The sequence below is a fragment of the Dendrobates tinctorius genome, unplaced genomic scaffold, assembly GCF_039654945.1.
Source record: "Dendrobates tinctorius isolate UK_male_01 unplaced genomic scaffold, ASM3965494v1 ptg000062l, whole genome shotgun sequence".
NCBI lineage: Eukaryota > Metazoa > Chordata > Amphibia > Anura > Dendrobatidae > Dendrobates > Dendrobates tinctorius.
Window position 1 is genome coordinate 27204018 of NW_027361730.1, and position 17157 is coordinate 27221174.

The window sequence follows — 17157 nt, forward strand, 5'->3', positions numbered from 1 at the left end:
CATTCCAAAACGTCACTACTTCCCTTCCGAGCCCCGAAGTGTGCCCATACAGTAGTTTTCTCCCACATATGGGAAATCAGCGTACTCAGGACAAATTGGACAACAACTTTTGGGGTCCAATTTCTCCTGTTACCCTTGGGAAAATATAAAAATTGGGGACAAAAAGATCATGTTTGTGGAATAAATGATTTCTTTATTTTCACGCCCGGGCGTTATAAACTTCTGTGAAGCCCTTGGAGGTTCAAAGTGCTCACCACACATCTAGATAAGTTCCTTGAGGGGTCTAGTTTCCAAAATGGTGTCAGTTGTGGGTTTTTTCACTGTTTAGGCACATCAGGGGCTTTCCAAACGCGGCAAGGCGTCCGATCTCAATTCCAGCCAAAAAAGTCCCTTCCGAGCTCTGCCATGTGCCCAAATAGTGGTTTACCCCCACATGTGGGGTATCAGTGTACTCAGGACAAATTGCACAATAACTTTTGGGGTCCTGTTACCCTTGGGAAAATAAAAGCTGGGGGTGAAAAAATAATTTTTATGGAAAAAATATGATTTTTTAATTTTACGGCTGTACATTATAAACTTCTGTGAAGCCCTTGGGGGGTTCAAAGTTCTCACCACACATCTAGATAAGTTCCTTGGGGGGGTCTAGTTTTCAAAATGGTGTCATTTGTGGGGGGTTTCCACTGTTTTGGCACATCAGAGGCTTTCCAAACGCGACATGGAGTCCGATCTGATTTCCAGCCAATTTTGCAGTGAAAAAGTCAAACGGCGCTCCTTCCCTTCTGAGCTCTGCCATATGCCGAAACAGTGGTTCCCCCCACATATCAGGTATCAGCGTACTCAGGAAAAATTGCACAATAACTTTTGCAGTTCAATTTCTCTTGTTACCCTTGATAAAATAAAAAAATTGGACCTGAAGTAATTTTTTTGTGAAAAAAAGTTAAATGTCCATTTTTTTTTTACATTCAAAAAATTCCTGTGAAGCACCTGAAGGGTTAATAAACTTCTTGAATGTGGTTTTGAGCACCTTGAGGGGTGCAGTTTTTAGAATGGTGTCACTTTTGGGTATTGTCTATCATATAGACCCCTCAAAGTGACTTCAAATGTGATGTGGTCCCTAAAAATTAAATGGTGTTGTAAAAATGAGAAATCGCTGGTAAACTTTTAACCTTTATAACTTCCTAACAAAAAAAAAATTTTGGTTCCCAAATTGTGCTGATGTAAAGTAAACATATGGGAAATGTTATTTATTAAGTTTATTGTGTGACATATCTCTGTGATTTAAGGGCATAAAAATTCAAAGTTGGAAAATTGCGAAATTTTCAAAGTTTTTGCCAAATTTCCCATTTTTTTCACAAATAAATGCAAGTTATATCAAAGAAATTTTACCACTAGCATGAAGTACAATATGTCACGAGAAAACATTGTCAGAATCACCAGGATCCATGGAAGCGTTCCAGAGTTATGACCTCATAAAGGGACAGTGGTCAGAATTGTAAAAATTGGCCCGATCATGAACGTGCCAACCACCCTTGGGGGTAAAGGGGTTAAGAGTTTGATAATCCTCTCCTTTGTTTCAATTGACATCTTTCGTGTTGGAGCCATGATTCATGTCAGTCCACTTGGTGCAACAGCTCTCCAAGGTGTGCTCACTCCTTTTTTGATGCAGACTAACGAGCAGATCTAATTTGATGCAGGTGTTAGTTTTGGGAATGAAAATTTACAGGGTAATTCCATAATTTTTTCCATATGCTTGGCTTAAAAAAGTAACCATTACTGACTACCAAATTTTTTGTTCTTGATTTCTTTTAGTGTTTCTTAAAGCCAGAAAGGTGCCATTTGAAATTACTAATTTTGTAGAAAAAAAGCAGGTCACAGACATGGCACAAAACTAAACAACTGAATGAACATCCTCCAAGGCTGGTAATTCCATATTTTTTACAGGGGTTGTATATGCCCCCTATGCTGCTCCATAAAGGTTGATGGCCCCATAAGATGCCCCATATAATGCATATAGATCTACTGTATATGCCCCATATGCTGCTGCGATAAAAAAAAAAAAAAATATGACTCGCCTCTCGTCGCTGGGGGCCAGGTGCCTGTGTCTTGAGCAGGCGGGACATCGGTGTGCTATGGGGGCCAGGTGCCGATGTCGACGCTGGCTCAGGGCCCCGGCACCTGCGATATTCACCTGTCCCTGTTCCACCGCCGCACGCCACTGTGTCTCCCCTGTCATACTCAAGCTCCCCCGTCTTCCCCGTCATACTCACCCTCTCCTGGCGTCTATGCAGTCCCTGCTTCTCCGATGGTCTCCAGCAGCTCCTTCCAGTGTTCAGCGGTCACGTGGTACTGCTCATTAAAGTATTGAATATTTGCGCCGGAGACCATCTGAGAAGCAGGGACTGCAGAGACCGCGCCAGGAGGGGGCAAGTATGATCTGACAGCCAAGCTCCCCCCTCCCCCACCGACCCCCGGGACATTGACTCGAGTATAAGCCGAGAGGGGCACCTTCAGCCTAAAAAATGGGCTGAAAGTCTTGGCTTATACTCAAGTATATACGGTATGTATATATATATATATATATATATATATATATATATATATATATATTTTATTAGAATATATACAAGTGCTTCTTACTAAGTTAGGATATCATCAAAAAGTTAATTTATTTCAGTTTTGAATACAAAAAGTGAAACTCATTATATAAAGTCATTACAAACAGTGATATATTTCAAGTGTTTATTTCTGTTAATGTTGATGATTATGGCTTACAGCCAATGAAAATCCAAAAGTCATTATCTCAGTAAATTAGAATACTTTATAACACCAGCTTGAAAAAATGATTTTAAAATCCAAAATGTTGGCCTACTGAAATGTATGTTCAGTAAATGCACTCAATCTTTGGTCAGGGCTCCTTTTCAATCAATTACAACATCAATGCAGCGTGGCATGGAGGCAATCAGCCTGTGGCACTGCTGAGGTGTTATGGAAGCCTTGATAGCAGCCTTCAGCTCCTCTGCATTGGTGGGTCTGGTGTCTCATCTTAATCTTGACAATACCCCATAGATTCTCTATGGGGTTAAGGTCAGGCGAGTTTGCTGGCCAATCAAGCACAGCAATACTGTTGCTTTTAAACCAGGTATTGGTACTTTTGGCAGTGTAAACTGATGCCAAGTCCTGCAGGAGAATGAAATTTCCATCTCCAAAAAGCTCATCGGCAGAGAGAAGCATGTAGTGCTCTAAAATTTCCTGGTAGACGGCTGCGCTGACTTTGGTCTTGTTAAAACAGTAGACCTACTCCAGATGACATGGCTCCCCAAACCATCACTGATTGTGGAAACTTCACACTATACCTCAAGCAGCTTGGATTGTGTGCATCTCTACTCTTCCTCCATACTCTGGGACCTGGATTTCCAAAATGAAATGCAAAATTTACTGTAATCTGAAAACACCTTGGACCACTGGGCAACAGTCCAGTTCTTTTTCTCCTTGGCCCAGGTAAGACGCTTCTGGCGTTGTCTTTTGGCTATGAGTGGCTTGACACAAGGAATGTGACACTTGTAGCCCATGTCCTGCATACGTCTGTGTGTGGTGGCTCTTAAAGCAATGACTCCATCAGCAGTCCACTCCTTGTGAAGCTCCCCCAAATTTTTGAATGGCCTTTTCTTAATCCTTTCAAGGCTGCGGTTATCCCGGTTTCTTGTGCACCTTTTTCTAATACACTTTTTCCTTTCACTCAACTTTCCATTAATATGCTGGATACAGCACTCTGAACAGCCAGCTTTTTTAGCAATGACCTTTTGTGGCTTACCCTCCTTGTGGAGTGTGTCAATGACTGCCTTCTGAACAGCTGTCAAGTCAGCAGTCTTCCCCATGATTGTGGAGCCTACTGAAACAGACTATAAGGGTACCGTTACACTTAGCGATGAACCAGCGATCCCGACAACGCTATGGATCGCTGGTGCATCGCTAAGTGGTCGCTAGTGAGCTGCCAAACAGGCAGATCTCACCAGCGACATAGCAGATGCGGTGATCCTGACGTCCTCCTGCCCGCGTCCACGCGTCGCTCGTCGGCGCCACAGAAAGCCCCAGCAGGAAGCGCCCGACGAGAAATGGTCCATGATGTTCTCGCGCGATCAGCGATAATCAGCGGGGGAGCCGGTCGGAGGCAAGTATCACATGTAGCGATATCGCTAGCAATATCACTGCTATGTCACAAAACCAGTGACGTTACAGTGATATTGCTAGCGAAATCGCTATGTGTAACGGGCCCTTTAGGGACCTTTTTAAATGCTTAGGAAGCCTTTGCAGGTGTTTGTTAATTATTCTAATTTACTGAGATAATGACTTGAGTTTTCATTGGCTGTAAGCCACAATCATCAACATTAACAGAAACAAACACTTGAAATTGATCACTCTGCTTGTAATGACTCTATATATGAGTTTCACTTTTTGTATTGAAGAACTGAAATAAATTCACTTTTTGATGATATTCTAATAGAAGCACTTGTATATACTATAAAATATTATATTTTATATCAGGTATAAGGTATATATTTATTTTTTGCCCCTTCCAAAAAAAAATTAACCAGGTTTGAGTGATTTACACAAAAAAAGTGGAAATGAAATAAAAAAAAAAAAAAAATCTTGATTTAACTGTTTAAAAAAAACCCCAAAACAAGACGGTATAAACGCTTTTTGCACATGGCTTTAGCAATAACTCTTTGCTCAAGAAACAGTCACCTCATCAGCACTAGCGCCGCTACCACTCTCCTAAACCCGCTTGCCATTTCCCTCATCACTAGCGCCACGGCCACTCTCCTCTGCACGTGCTCAGGAGAGAAATGGCGCCCTGGCTGAGGGCAGTGGCGACGACGTTAGTGCTGAGGAGATGGAGTTTATGCACACTGGTAGGGCTGTGATATTTTGAAGAGACCAGATCAGTAATGGAACGGGCAGAGGTGAGTAGTTATTTTTTAAATTTTAAATGTGTTGCCATTATACTGTATAGAGCATCATGCGGGGCCATTATACAGTATGGAGCACTATGTGAAGCCATTATACTGTATGCAGGTCTTTTTGTGCCCATTATACTTCGTAGCTGTGTGGGGATTACACTTGGAGAATTATATTGTGATGGGGTCACCATTTTTTTGCTGGGGGGTACAGTAGGGTCATCATATTATGTGGGCATTTTATTGTTTAGAGGCACTTTTGTTTGCATTATACATTATTAGTCAAGTTTTTTTATCCTTTGTGATTACATATTTAAATTTGGCCATTGGGACATATACTTTTTACTGCCCTTACATAACATTATTGCACTACAATTCCAATAGTTAATAGTTTTATCTGAAAAGGAAAAAACTTCCTCAATTGTAGACATTTTTTCTTTAACAAATATCAAGGTAGGCCTGCAACTTTGTCATCAAAGCTTTTAACTTTGGCCCTTTGCATATTTGAGTTTAACATCCCTGGCTAAGGCTAGTTTCACACTAGCGTTTCTGCCATCTGCGCACGGCCGCCGATAAGCCCCGCCCCCTCCTGACATCACCGCCTATTATTGCACATGGCCGCATGCGATCTGTGCACCCTATCTTTAATATAGGGTGTGCAGACTGTGTGCTGCCCGTGCACTAGTAGGATTTTTGAGTGCGCTGTGCACTTTTGTAGGTGCGCCGAACGCAGCATGTTGCATTTTGGCGCGCTCGGCGCACCTTCAAAGGTGCGCAGCGCACTCAAAAATCCTGCTAGCGCACGGTCAGCGCACCCTATATTAAAGATAGGGTGCGCAGATCGCATGCGGCCATGTGCGATAATAGGCGGTGATGTCAGGAGGGGGCGCGTCAGGGGGCGGGGCTTATCGGCGGCCGTGCGCAGACGGCAGAAACGCTAGTGTGAAACTAGCCTTAAAGGGCTATTTTCGTCATGTTACTCGCTTACAAGCTCTTTTGCTATAGACTCTATAGCTTGCTAATGAAAGAGTTGTTTTTCTAATCTAAAATCTCAATATTCAGGTTAAATTGCCGTGTTGACACTTTGCGATAAATAAGTGGGTTTTGGGTTGCAGTTTGGGCACCTGGTCTCTAAAAGGTTCACCATCACTGCCTTAAACCATACTCACCAGATGAAAGTATTTTCTGACATTTTTTGTCAAACTACATAGATATATTTCAGCTTTTCCATGCTCAGTGGTTACCTGGTAGATGATTCCTCTCATCAAGTCGCCATCTGTCATACTGGCCAACTCCAAATGAATAAGAATATCTGTAGGAACATCGGACAAAGCGCTGGCAGCCTAAAGGTTGTAAGAAAGACAAATACAGTTGGGGCAAAGCAATATTAATCAGTCTTCTAACTGGGCAAAAAGGACCCAATGTGTGTTTGTTAAATGGTTCGAACTTTTGTTTTTTCAGGGTTAAGATGATGTTAGTAATCATTCATTTCCAGATGGGCTGTTTTTACCCATGATGTAACTACAGTTTCTAATAGTGTATAGGAAGTGCTGATTAACTGATAAGAATGGGAAAAATGGTAATAAAAAAAGCCCACTGATTTCTGACCTGTGGATGCACGATCTGGGTTCACTTAGTTAATGCACCATAAAAGCCGCCTCCCTGGAACAACCACCCCCTGCCAACATGCAGGCTGAATTAAGGCTGTGCTTTCTCTCTGGGACAGCAAGCACTGTCAATAAGAAGGGTTGGAAAAGTCCCCAAAATACTAACTGAAGGGGGTCTAAATGTGTACTTAACCATAGTGTGGGTACACCAAAGCCCCCTCATTTACATTTAAGTTAAACTATATGCAAATGTACATTATTGATATGATTATTATAAGGGCCAAGTCCCCTCTATCACTATAGAAATAGTGTAAAGGGAGTTTGTCAACCCAATATTCAAAATTATAGGTGTATTCACGTTTAAAAGTTATTCCCCATCGACAGGATAGGGTGGCGCTTTCCTATCGCTTGGTGTTCAACCGCTGTGGCCACCAAAGATCCCGAGAACCAGGTCTCAGAAGAGCCCTGGCTTAATGTTAATTTTGAAACTGCGCACTACTGCTCCATTCATTCTTAATGGCAGCGCTGGACACTGACAAGCGCAACGCCGGTTTGATCAGAATGAAGGACGAGACAGTATGAACAATCGACCTCTGCTCCCTTTAGCCCCACTTCTTGGAATCAGTGAGGGCCACAGCAGTCGGCACCACAGGGATTAGAAAGTTATACCCTGTCACGAAGTGACTGACCCGGTATGAAACGACCCCACAGTAGGTCGGTCACCAAACTGCAAAACAAACAAGGGAACACCAGGGATACAATTACAACGGTAGGCCCTGCGATAGGGAACAGGGGAATGGACACCTCCTGCACTCACGTAAAGAATATGCCCTGATCTCCCTATACGGTTTTTTTCACCCCGTCGCCGTGCAGGATACCTAAGCCCTGCGCTAATCCCTGAATAGGGAATTGGCAGGTGAGAACACTGGTCCCACTGCTGCACTAATACAACACAAAGGGAAGGTATGACAGACAAGGTAAAGGAAAACAACACTTAGCTCTAAGCTGCAAAGCACTGCACAGCAGGAATGAAACACCAGATACACCGGACTCAGCTGAGGAACAACTGCTACCAGCAAGCTCCTTCTCCCAGCTTGGTCGCTGCAGAATGAACTCTAACACCAACGGTCGGATGATGCATCAGGTGACCTGTTTAAGAATGGTGGGTCACCACCCACATCAGCTAACCCAGCAGAAATACAGTTACACCAGCAGACCAGCGGGAGGAAAAACTACATTAACCCCCGATGGCCTGAAAGCAAAAAAGTTTATATGTGAGAATCCAGATCTGCCACGGATCCAAACAAGGATCGCGACACTATCCAGTGGATGGGGGATAACTTTTAAACTTGAGTAAACGCATATAAGTATATGGCAGTAAATACAACTGATACAGTCTTTAATGTTTTTTGTTTAAAAAAAAAAAAAAAAAAAAATACAAAACATATCCGTAAAATGTAAGCAGAAGCACTATATGCTTCTGGCAATAGGCTGTGGTTTCTAGCCAAAGGTCTACTCATTTGATCCCCACAAACAGAATCCCTTTTAGGATCTGAAGTTTGAATTGTCCAGAAATTCCAACTGAACCCAACAGCTTCCAGCTTATTATCCCCTCTTTATTTAAGCACCACTTCAGCATTTTTTTTTTATTGCACCGCTGGAGTGGTGCTTTAAATGTAATTCCCATGCCCCTGTCTAATACTAACCGGTCGCCGCCTTCCTTGTTTTCCAGCGTCGCTTCATCGGTCTCTGGCAAAAAGTGACCTGCTGGCTGCTCCAGTGCTTCATCGAGTAGCGCAGAGGTCACTTTTTAATACAAGTCTATGAGAGATACGTTCTGGCTGTCACACTTGCATTGAGAGCTTATGAAATCGCTTCCAAGTACCAGCCCGTCTGAAGCTACGCTAACAAGATGGCGTCGCAGAACGGGAGGGGTGCCAGAAAAAAAGTGAAGATGCCAGAGGGCGAGTATATAACGGGGGGGCTTATATTTAAAGTGCTACTCCTGCAGTGAAAAAAAATAAAGTTAAAGTGGCACATTAAGGATAGAATGGAATCAGAAGAAATGTGGAAGGTGAGGGTAAACAGTAGCATACTGAAGAAATTTTCTTACCTCCTGTAAACGACTGGCCCTTTCTTCCTGTCTTAAACCCTCCATCATGTGCAATCCAGAAAGAACCAACAATTTTGGCTGGAAATCCTCTAGGTTTGAAAGTAAAACCTCCAATGAAGTCATGGCACCATTGGATAAATCATGGGAAAAAATGAATCGACTGGCAGCAGGAGCACGACCTGAGCCCCACTGCTCTCCTGAAAGGCAGAACAACTTTTTAAAGAAAGGTGCCCTTATCCTACATGAACAATCAGACATATACACAAATTATTTACCAGCTTTATATTCCAAGATCAGATGATATTCATCCTGTTCTTGTAATGAGGATGGAGGTACTAAGATCCGTTCATCTAGCAGCTCATGAAGTTTAGGGCCTATTGGGCCACAAAGTAGAATCTATTGATGAAATAATTGAAAATATACTTAAGTACTTTAATTTACATTACAATAGTCCTAAGGAGTTAGCACTGTTGCTTTGCAGCGCTGGGGTCCTGGGTTAAAATCCCACCAAGGACAACATCTGCAAGGGGTTTGTATGTTCTCCCCGTATTTGCGTGGATTTCCTCCACACTCCAAAGACATACTGATAGGGAATTTAGTATATTTGCAAAGAAGATTATTATTATTAATAATTAATAATAAATAATAATAATAGAGAAACAAGAAGTGCTAGTCATTATGCAGACCTTCCCTCCTGTCCTACAGCGTGTGCCCTCCTCAATTGGAAGCGCCAACAACCAGGTAAGGGGAAAATAGGAGTAGAAAGCAAAAATTACATGGTGCTGTAGTGTGGCCAGCATTTCTGGCATGAACACCGTTTGGTGCAGCACACGCCAATATGTGTGAACAGGGATAGGTTATGTTACCTCTGTATCTGGATGACTGGCCAATCTCTGAGCAATTAGTGCCGCATTTCCACCAACAAAGTGCTAAAAAGAAAAACAGAGCAATGATGTACTGATCATTTAACACTAAGACACAAGGTCATATTATCTACTATATAATCGTCTAACTCTGTCTGTCTGTTTGTAATGGAAATCCCGCGTCACTGATTTGTCGCGCCCAACTGGGCGCGACAAATCAGCGACAGGCATAGTCCAGCCGCGAATTGGTGCAGAATTCGAACGACGCACGCCACCGCTACCGTCGGGAGATTTGCGGCGCTAGCCGATCTACTGACGGTTACCGCGGGTCATCTCCTGCCGCACGGATTTGCCGCAATCAGTGATATTGGTTGCAGAATTTAAAGGGGATCTGTCACCCCATTTTTGGCCTATCAGCTGCAGCCACCGCCATCAGGGGCTTATCTACAGCATTCTGTAATGCTGTAGATAAGTCCCCGATGAAACCTGAAAGATAAGAAAAAAAGAGTTAGATTATACTCACCCCGGCGTTCGGTCCGGACCGATGGGTAACGCTGTCCCGTCCAGCGCCTCCCATCTTCATAAGATGACGTCCTCCTCCTTGCTTCTCCCTCGGCTCCTGCGCACGCCTACTTTATAGTACTTTAAAGTACTGCAGTGCATTAGCGTCGCCATGGCAACTATTATGACATCATAATGAGGGGCGGGGCTTGATACACACACACTTTTTCCCCATTATGTAGATAGGGGCAAAATTGTTTGGTGAATTGGAACGCGTGGGTTAAAATTTCGCCTCACAACATAGCCTATGACGCTCTCGGGGTCCAGACGTGTGACTGTGCCAAATTTTGTGGCTGTAGCTGCGACAGTGCGGATGCCAATCCAGGACATACACACACACACCCACATTGAGCTTTATATATTAGATGGATTACTCTTTAATAATTTCCTCAGTGTAACTAAACCTTCTTACCGATTTTTCTTATTTAGCAGGCACATGAATTACCTGTAGATCAGTGAGGGTTTGGGTCCTGAGATCCTAATCAATCAGTCAATAGACCCTGAAACAGTGCACAGACTGAAGAGCACACACAGACTGGAGTATGGATTCAATAGAAGGTTTTCTATTGAATCCGTAACCTGCTTATATGCGCATTCCTGTCTGCCACGCACTTTTTTGGGGTGGGGTTGTAAGAAAGCCAGGTACGGTAGGGTTAAATCCTAGCAGCACAGGTGCACCGCGATAGCTATGACTAGAACCAGGCCATGTGTTCACTGGGCAGTCAGCTGGGGAAGCAGAGCAGAGCGGGTTGTGTTGGACCTAGAGAGAGACAAGCCGGAATCTCCCTAAGAAGGGAATGCATCGGCCGTATGCACCAAACTGCAAGTATCATTGGTTGCAATGAACAATAGCTGTTGCGGGGCCAAACAGTCTAGCTCAGCCCGGTGTGAGAAGCCAGAGTGTGTAGGGTGGAAGAGGAAACAATCATTAATGGTGAACAGACTGTGCCTGAGGATAAGCATTGCCTGTACTGCTCTGTGAGTGAGACCATGATACTCTATTGTGCCTGCCCTGAGAAAGGACTGTTATTTTTGTTGTTCAATGTTTTGTGCTGAAGAAAAGCGGATGTTATGTTGAAAGTTTATGCAAGAAAATAAACTTTAACTTGTTTGACACATTAAGGGGTACTTCACACTAAGTGAGATCGCTAGCGAGATCGCTGATGTGTCACTGATTTTGTGACGCATCAGCGATCTCGCTGTGTGTGGCACGCATCAGCGACCGCCCCCCCGCCGGGTATCGCTGATCGTGCAGAAATGTCCTGGGCCATTTTTTGATCGTTGGTCTCCCGCTGGCCAGCACGCATCGCTGCGTGTGGCACCTGGAGACCAACGATCAGCGAGCTCCCAGCGCTGTAAGCAGACGCTGGTATCCAGGGTAAATAGCAGGTAACTAAGCGACGCGCGCGCTTAGTTACCCGCTATTTACCCTGGATACCAGCGTCCTCGGTGGTCATGATCGCTGGTGAGTCTGCCTGTTTGACAGCTCACCAGCTATCATGTAGCGACGCACCAGCGATCCTGATCAAGTCGTATCATTGTCGGGAATCGCTGGTGCGTCATTTAGTGTAATGGAATCCTAACCTGTACCCATCTGGATCTTGGTGGCTAGCAAAGACCGTAAACCCCTGTAGGCGTCCATTACATGATCGATGGGGGGGGTCTCACAACCTGAATCCCATTGATATGCAGGCAATTCAAGTGCCTGCTAGATATGCAAAAATCAGGGAGAAAGTTTAGCTACTGTTTAAAATTTGTTTTTGATAAATGACAAGTGGCCAATGTGAATGCACAAAAAGATTCAAAATCACCTGTATTTAGCGGAAAAACACTTAAAAGGGAACTGGTCATGTAAAACTGCTATAAACCTGTAGATATGGGATTAATCTTCTAGTTAATAGAGTTCTGAACCTGCTTGGCGCCCGCACCGAGAGTCCCACTGCCGGAAGAAAATTAACTTTATTCCTGCTGGCAGCCTTGCTCTTTCAGTCATAGGGGTGGTGCCGGCACGGTTTCAGTCACCACTCTGTATACAGAGCGCGGCTGTAACTGCACCCCGACACTGACTGACAGCCGGCCCTAATGCTGTTCCAGCTGTTAGTCAGTGCTAGGGGTGCGCTTGCAGCCGCCACACTATACACAGAGCGGTGACTCAAACTGTGACGGCACTACCTCTATGACTGAAGGAGCAAGGCGTCTGGGAGGAATAAAGTTAATCTTCTGGCGGCAGAGCTCTCAGTGCGGGCAGGAGATTAACCTCATAACTGAAGGCTAATAACGTTTCTTTTTCCGTGTGACAAAATTCCCCCCATGCCACCCAAGAATACAGCAATGAGTTGGAGACAGTGAGCAATTCTGACAGATTTGACTACAATGGAATCCCTTCCAAATCCCATTTTTAGTCAAGATCCATTACTAGAGTTTTATTAGGTGCTTTTAGACAACTGATCTAACATAGCAGGGTGGTACTCTATTCATCGACACTGTAACTTATATGTGAACATACCCTGAGTCTTCACGTAAATTACCATCCCAATATCAGAAAAAAATAAAACACACACATGGTGATGTACGGGCTCACCTTGGCGCCTGGACTTTGTGTGGCGGTGCGCGAGATGTGCTGAAAGCTGTCTGCATCACTGTAAAAACGTTCAGCTGCTGCTCCTCGCTGCATGTAGTGCAGGAATGTAGCCGCTAGCTCTTCCTGTGAGGAAAGGACCAAGTGATCGCCTCCAAACTGGGGGCTCAGTCCTAGCGCCTGCAGCAGGCTGACCCCGGAGACTACCACGTCAACACATGCATTCACTCTGTAAGGAAAAACAAAACAGTAGCAGCAAATTTCCATCCGTCATAAGGACCTTGTACTACCATAAAACCGAACACAAACACTATATCATTCATAACTAGCTCATTAAAGGAAAATATAACCAAATTTGATGGAAATAAAAATGGCTAAGAACTAGATTAAAACTAAAAGTGAACTAGACCAAAGATCCTACAAACTAAAACATTCCTAAAACCAGAAAAATGGAACAGTACACTTGTGTATGAAAGTATAGGATCAAATATGGATAATTCTTATAATGAATCTTCGAGTAGGATGAACCCTCCCAAGCTGTCTATATGGGCAGACAGGTAATAAAAGCTAAATAAAATGATACCTTCATATTTGCAATCTCAGGTTTTATTCTATAAGCTATGTTTTTCTTTTATGTAAATCAGCTGTTAAGATCTATGGGCAGAACATAGATCTCACTTAGAATCTGCCTCCAGAGATTATTTTAAAAAGGATGTGTCACTTGCTTAAAAAAAGATTGAGTCAAATACTTTCTAAAAACCTTATAAAATACACTGGTGCCGTCACATAAGCAACACCCGCTGATTGGAGAAAAAGCGGACACACGCAAGCCTTTTCAATTAGACCTAAAGATTACAAAATGATCAGTGAGCTGGGGTCCAAATATGATGATCAACTGAAGAGGGCACAAAACATATTAAGATATCCTTTGGTATAATGGGCAAAAACAACAAGAACATAAGATCCCACACTAGAATACTGAAAACTAATAGTGGTTGCCCAACATAGAAAAATGGATACAAATAAACATTCACTTGAGTTGCTGTTCCACTTACTAAGGTTGAATCTAACGGTTGCCACAGATCGGGTAATAATATCTTGAAGGCCAAACTGAGTCTTTGTAATCTGTAGTAATGAAATCCAGAGATGTCTCCTACAAGTAGCCGCACGGTGGCCAGTAGGGCGACTGACAAGCATGGGATACCAACAAGGGACCACCAGCAAGTGAAGTCACATCTGTATGAAACAGCGGCCTCAGTACCGCACTTTCCTATGCGTTTCAGAACTCTGTTTCCTTCTTCAGGGTATATGAAAACTCAGGTCAGTTCTCTTACTTGTGTCCCATCCGGCACGGACATCTCAACTATTAACCCTATTCTTTGGAAAAGTCCACACTGTTCTCAACAAAGCAAGTCCTCTCCTTTTTATAATAAATTTGAATTAAAATATTTCTTGCTTTATTCGTAGTTTATAAAATAGTCCATCCATGCACCCATATATTTAGATATATTTGTGTTATTGGTATGCAAGTTTAATTATTTACAGATTAATGAGTTTTAAAGAACAGGAATACAATTTTCACATTGACCACTGGGGCACTTTTAGGCCATGTGCACATGTGGAGGTTTTTCACTTCAGTATCTGGAGTGGGTGATAAATACAGACGTGGTGACGGGTTTCTATTATACTTTTCCTCTGATTAGAATCAGGAGTGGAACACTTACAAATACTGAGATAAAAAAACTCACCAAAATACTCAACATATGAACATGACCTCAAGGGCTAAAAACATGTATATTAATCACAATGGCTACACAATGTATCAGTACCCGGACTGTGAAGTCGGTAAGCCAAACCTCCGATGCCTCAATTTCCATGACACCAACTCCACAGCCCTGATCAGTATACAGCTAGCCGTCAGTCAGTACCGGGGTGAGCTTAGAGCCACCATTCACCATGTACTGAGCAGTGACTGAAGCCGCGCCCCATGACTGAAAGCAGGCTGCAGGGAGGAAATAAAGTTAATTTCCACCCCATAGCCAGGCAGTCAGTGTGGGGGCTGAGCAACTCTGAAACGCCATTAACCTGCAGATTAACCCCATACCTGCAGGTTATTAGAGTTTGGGGAGGTGACAGGTTCTCTTTAAGGCTCGGTTTTACATGGCTTTCTGTCTGCCAGACAGAATCACGTGGAGAATAGACAGTTGGTGATGTTAATCTCTTAGTTCCCCCTTCTTTCTCAATCATCCATTTCATACTTCCTGTTGCATTCATAACGGAAGTAATTATCCAAATCCTTGGGTATTCTTGTTCAATAAACCCTTAAAGTCAATGTCAAGTGTTAACAGTACCCAGTGCTTCATTATGCAGTAGGCATCCATGACTATTCGGCCATGTTACATCTTTGAAACGCTCCAGGGTTCAAAACAGACGTAGAAGGTCACAAAGAAGGCACAGTCCAATCTGCCAGGCCCATGTTATATAGCGCAGGGGAAGCTGAGCAGATTGACGTATAGTTTCTGGTCAGTCTGTGCTGTCATCATCTAATCCTCTGCTCTTCCCGGGAGTTTTGCTCCAGTGTGCGGTCCCACCAGTGCCTGACAGCTTTCTTTGTATACGTGTGCATAGCTGTCAGTCACTGACACCATACATCAATCCACTCAGCTTCCCCTAGGTAATAATTATATCCAATCCAAAAAGTTAGGTGCCACTAAAAGATTACGCCATACTCTGGCTCCCCGACTTCTGACCTTCATCCAACCTCAACTTGTGTGCATCTGCAGATAATATATAGCTTGATGGAAACCCGACTCGTAATTCATGCTGCCCAAACCGCAGTCAGCATGAATCAGAGCTTGGGTGCACAAGTACATCCAGGGATATTTTTCTACAAAATGTTCTGGTGTTTCACAAAAAAATTAGAAGATCCAGTTGGGGATCATGAAACCAATATGGCTCCACCCCTACATGATTGACAGGTCTCTCCTACATGTGTACTTATCAATCACTGGTGCTGGGGAAAGTCGTGGGGGCGGTGCCGGACTAGTCAGGTCTCCCCCTACAGCGCTCTGAAAAAACTTCAGAGCAAAATACACCAGGCTGCAATTGTGCCACCAGGCTTTGATTCATGGTGCCCCTGGAGTTTGGGCATCATGAACTGAATGACACTTTCCATTTAAAGGGGTTGTTTTTTTTTTTGGGGGGGGGGGACAACCATGTCTCACCTGCCTAATCCCTTACAGGTCTCGACACTTTAGTGGTCCCCTTTGATCCTTACTTTCCTGCATCAATGACATCACTTACTCATGTGACCTCTGATCAGCAGCCTCAATGAACTTGTGCCTTCTCCAATGTGGGCAGCGATTGGCTGCGCGATCTCATGGATGTATGTGAGGTCATGGCTGCTAGGTGTAGACAGGGAGTGGTGGGACCAGCAGGGTCATCTCAGCCTGTGATCATGGAGGGCTGGTTATACAAGCAGAGACAGAACAAGAAGGGACATGCTCACCCCACTGCTACCTTCCCCCAGTGCCTGCTAGGTGCTGTGATCACTTGGTCCCATGCAGCTGACAGAGCTTCCTCCAATGAGGGGCTTGAGGTGGTCTCCCTGGAGGAAAGGCTGTGCAGGGAGGAGAAGTATTCCAGGGCAGCCTCGGTGATGTCCGGCTGGAGGTGATGGATCAGACCCACAGTAAATGCCAGCAGGCCCACACACAGGGCTCTGGCCCACATTGTGACCTATAGGATGAATCGGGGTCTGTTACCGTCCAGAGAGCACACAACCAGCGAGCACCGAGAACTGTCCATCAAGGCTTCATCCAGCTGCAGGGACACTGCCAGGAACTGCAAAGGCTCCAAGTCCTGAGCCAGGCAACCGCCGTCCTGAGCAGGGAATGAATGAAGAAAGCGATGCCTCGTCCGCCGGTAGTTACACTTCTGACCACCACTCCAGCCTTCCTGACAGCGGCTTCGGCGTAACTTGTGTCTGTGAATAGAGAAGTGCGTAAGCAACACGGACACAAGGAGGGCGCTCTCATCCTCCAATCACAGGCCCAGTAGGGTCACCCGAGGGGATTGACTTTCACTGCGACTAGAAATGAGGCTTGACACGCACAATTCTGAGCGGCAACCTCCACGTCACCAGCGCTGCGCGAATCACCACGGACACTGGCTGCTGTGTGGGGCCGGGCCGCCATTTCTTTGGAGACTCCTGCTGCATGAAAATGAAGATTGTATCTGCGGGAAATGAGCGCGGCCTCTATGGCTGGGAGCAGTGCCTGCTGTAGTGCGGAGAGAGCCACTATGTAATGGAGGTGGCCGGCAGGACGCTTTTCATGGTGATCTGGCTCACTCCTCTCACCAGAAAGAACCGGCTTTTTTGGGTCCTAAATGGATCCCCAGTATGTATGTGCTGCTCACCATGGGTGACCATACATACAGGGCTGGTTTTAGACAAAGTGGGGCCCCAAATGCTAACATA

The 17157-nt window shown here is 44.4% G+C and overlaps 1 protein-coding gene across 2 annotated transcripts in view; it reads right to left on the minus strand.

Annotated features, from left to right (window-relative positions):
- The window catches only part of ADPGK (ADP dependent glucokinase), a 28227-nt gene extending 11415 nt beyond the window's left edge, over positions 1-16812 (minus strand). Inside the window, exons 1-7 of one of the 2 annotated variants that reach the window (XM_073579446.1) lie at positions 16792-16812; positions 16186-16662; positions 12681-12906; positions 9542-9604; positions 8951-9071; positions 8676-8872; positions 6200-6298 (exon numbers count right to left, since the gene is read on the minus strand). In XM_073579446.1, the coding sequence (XP_073435547.1) occupies positions 6200-6298; positions 8676-8872; positions 8951-9071; positions 9542-9604; positions 12681-12906; positions 16186-16409 (930 nt within the window). In that variant the 5' untranslated portion in view covers positions 16410-16662; positions 16792-16812. Of the gene's footprint in view, positions 1-6199; positions 6299-8675; positions 8873-8950; positions 9072-9541; positions 9605-12680; positions 12907-16185; positions 16747-16791 lie in introns of those variants that run through there. The other variant, XM_073579447.1, reaches the window with a different exon arrangement.
- Between the last annotated feature and the right edge of the window lie 345 nt (positions 16813-17157).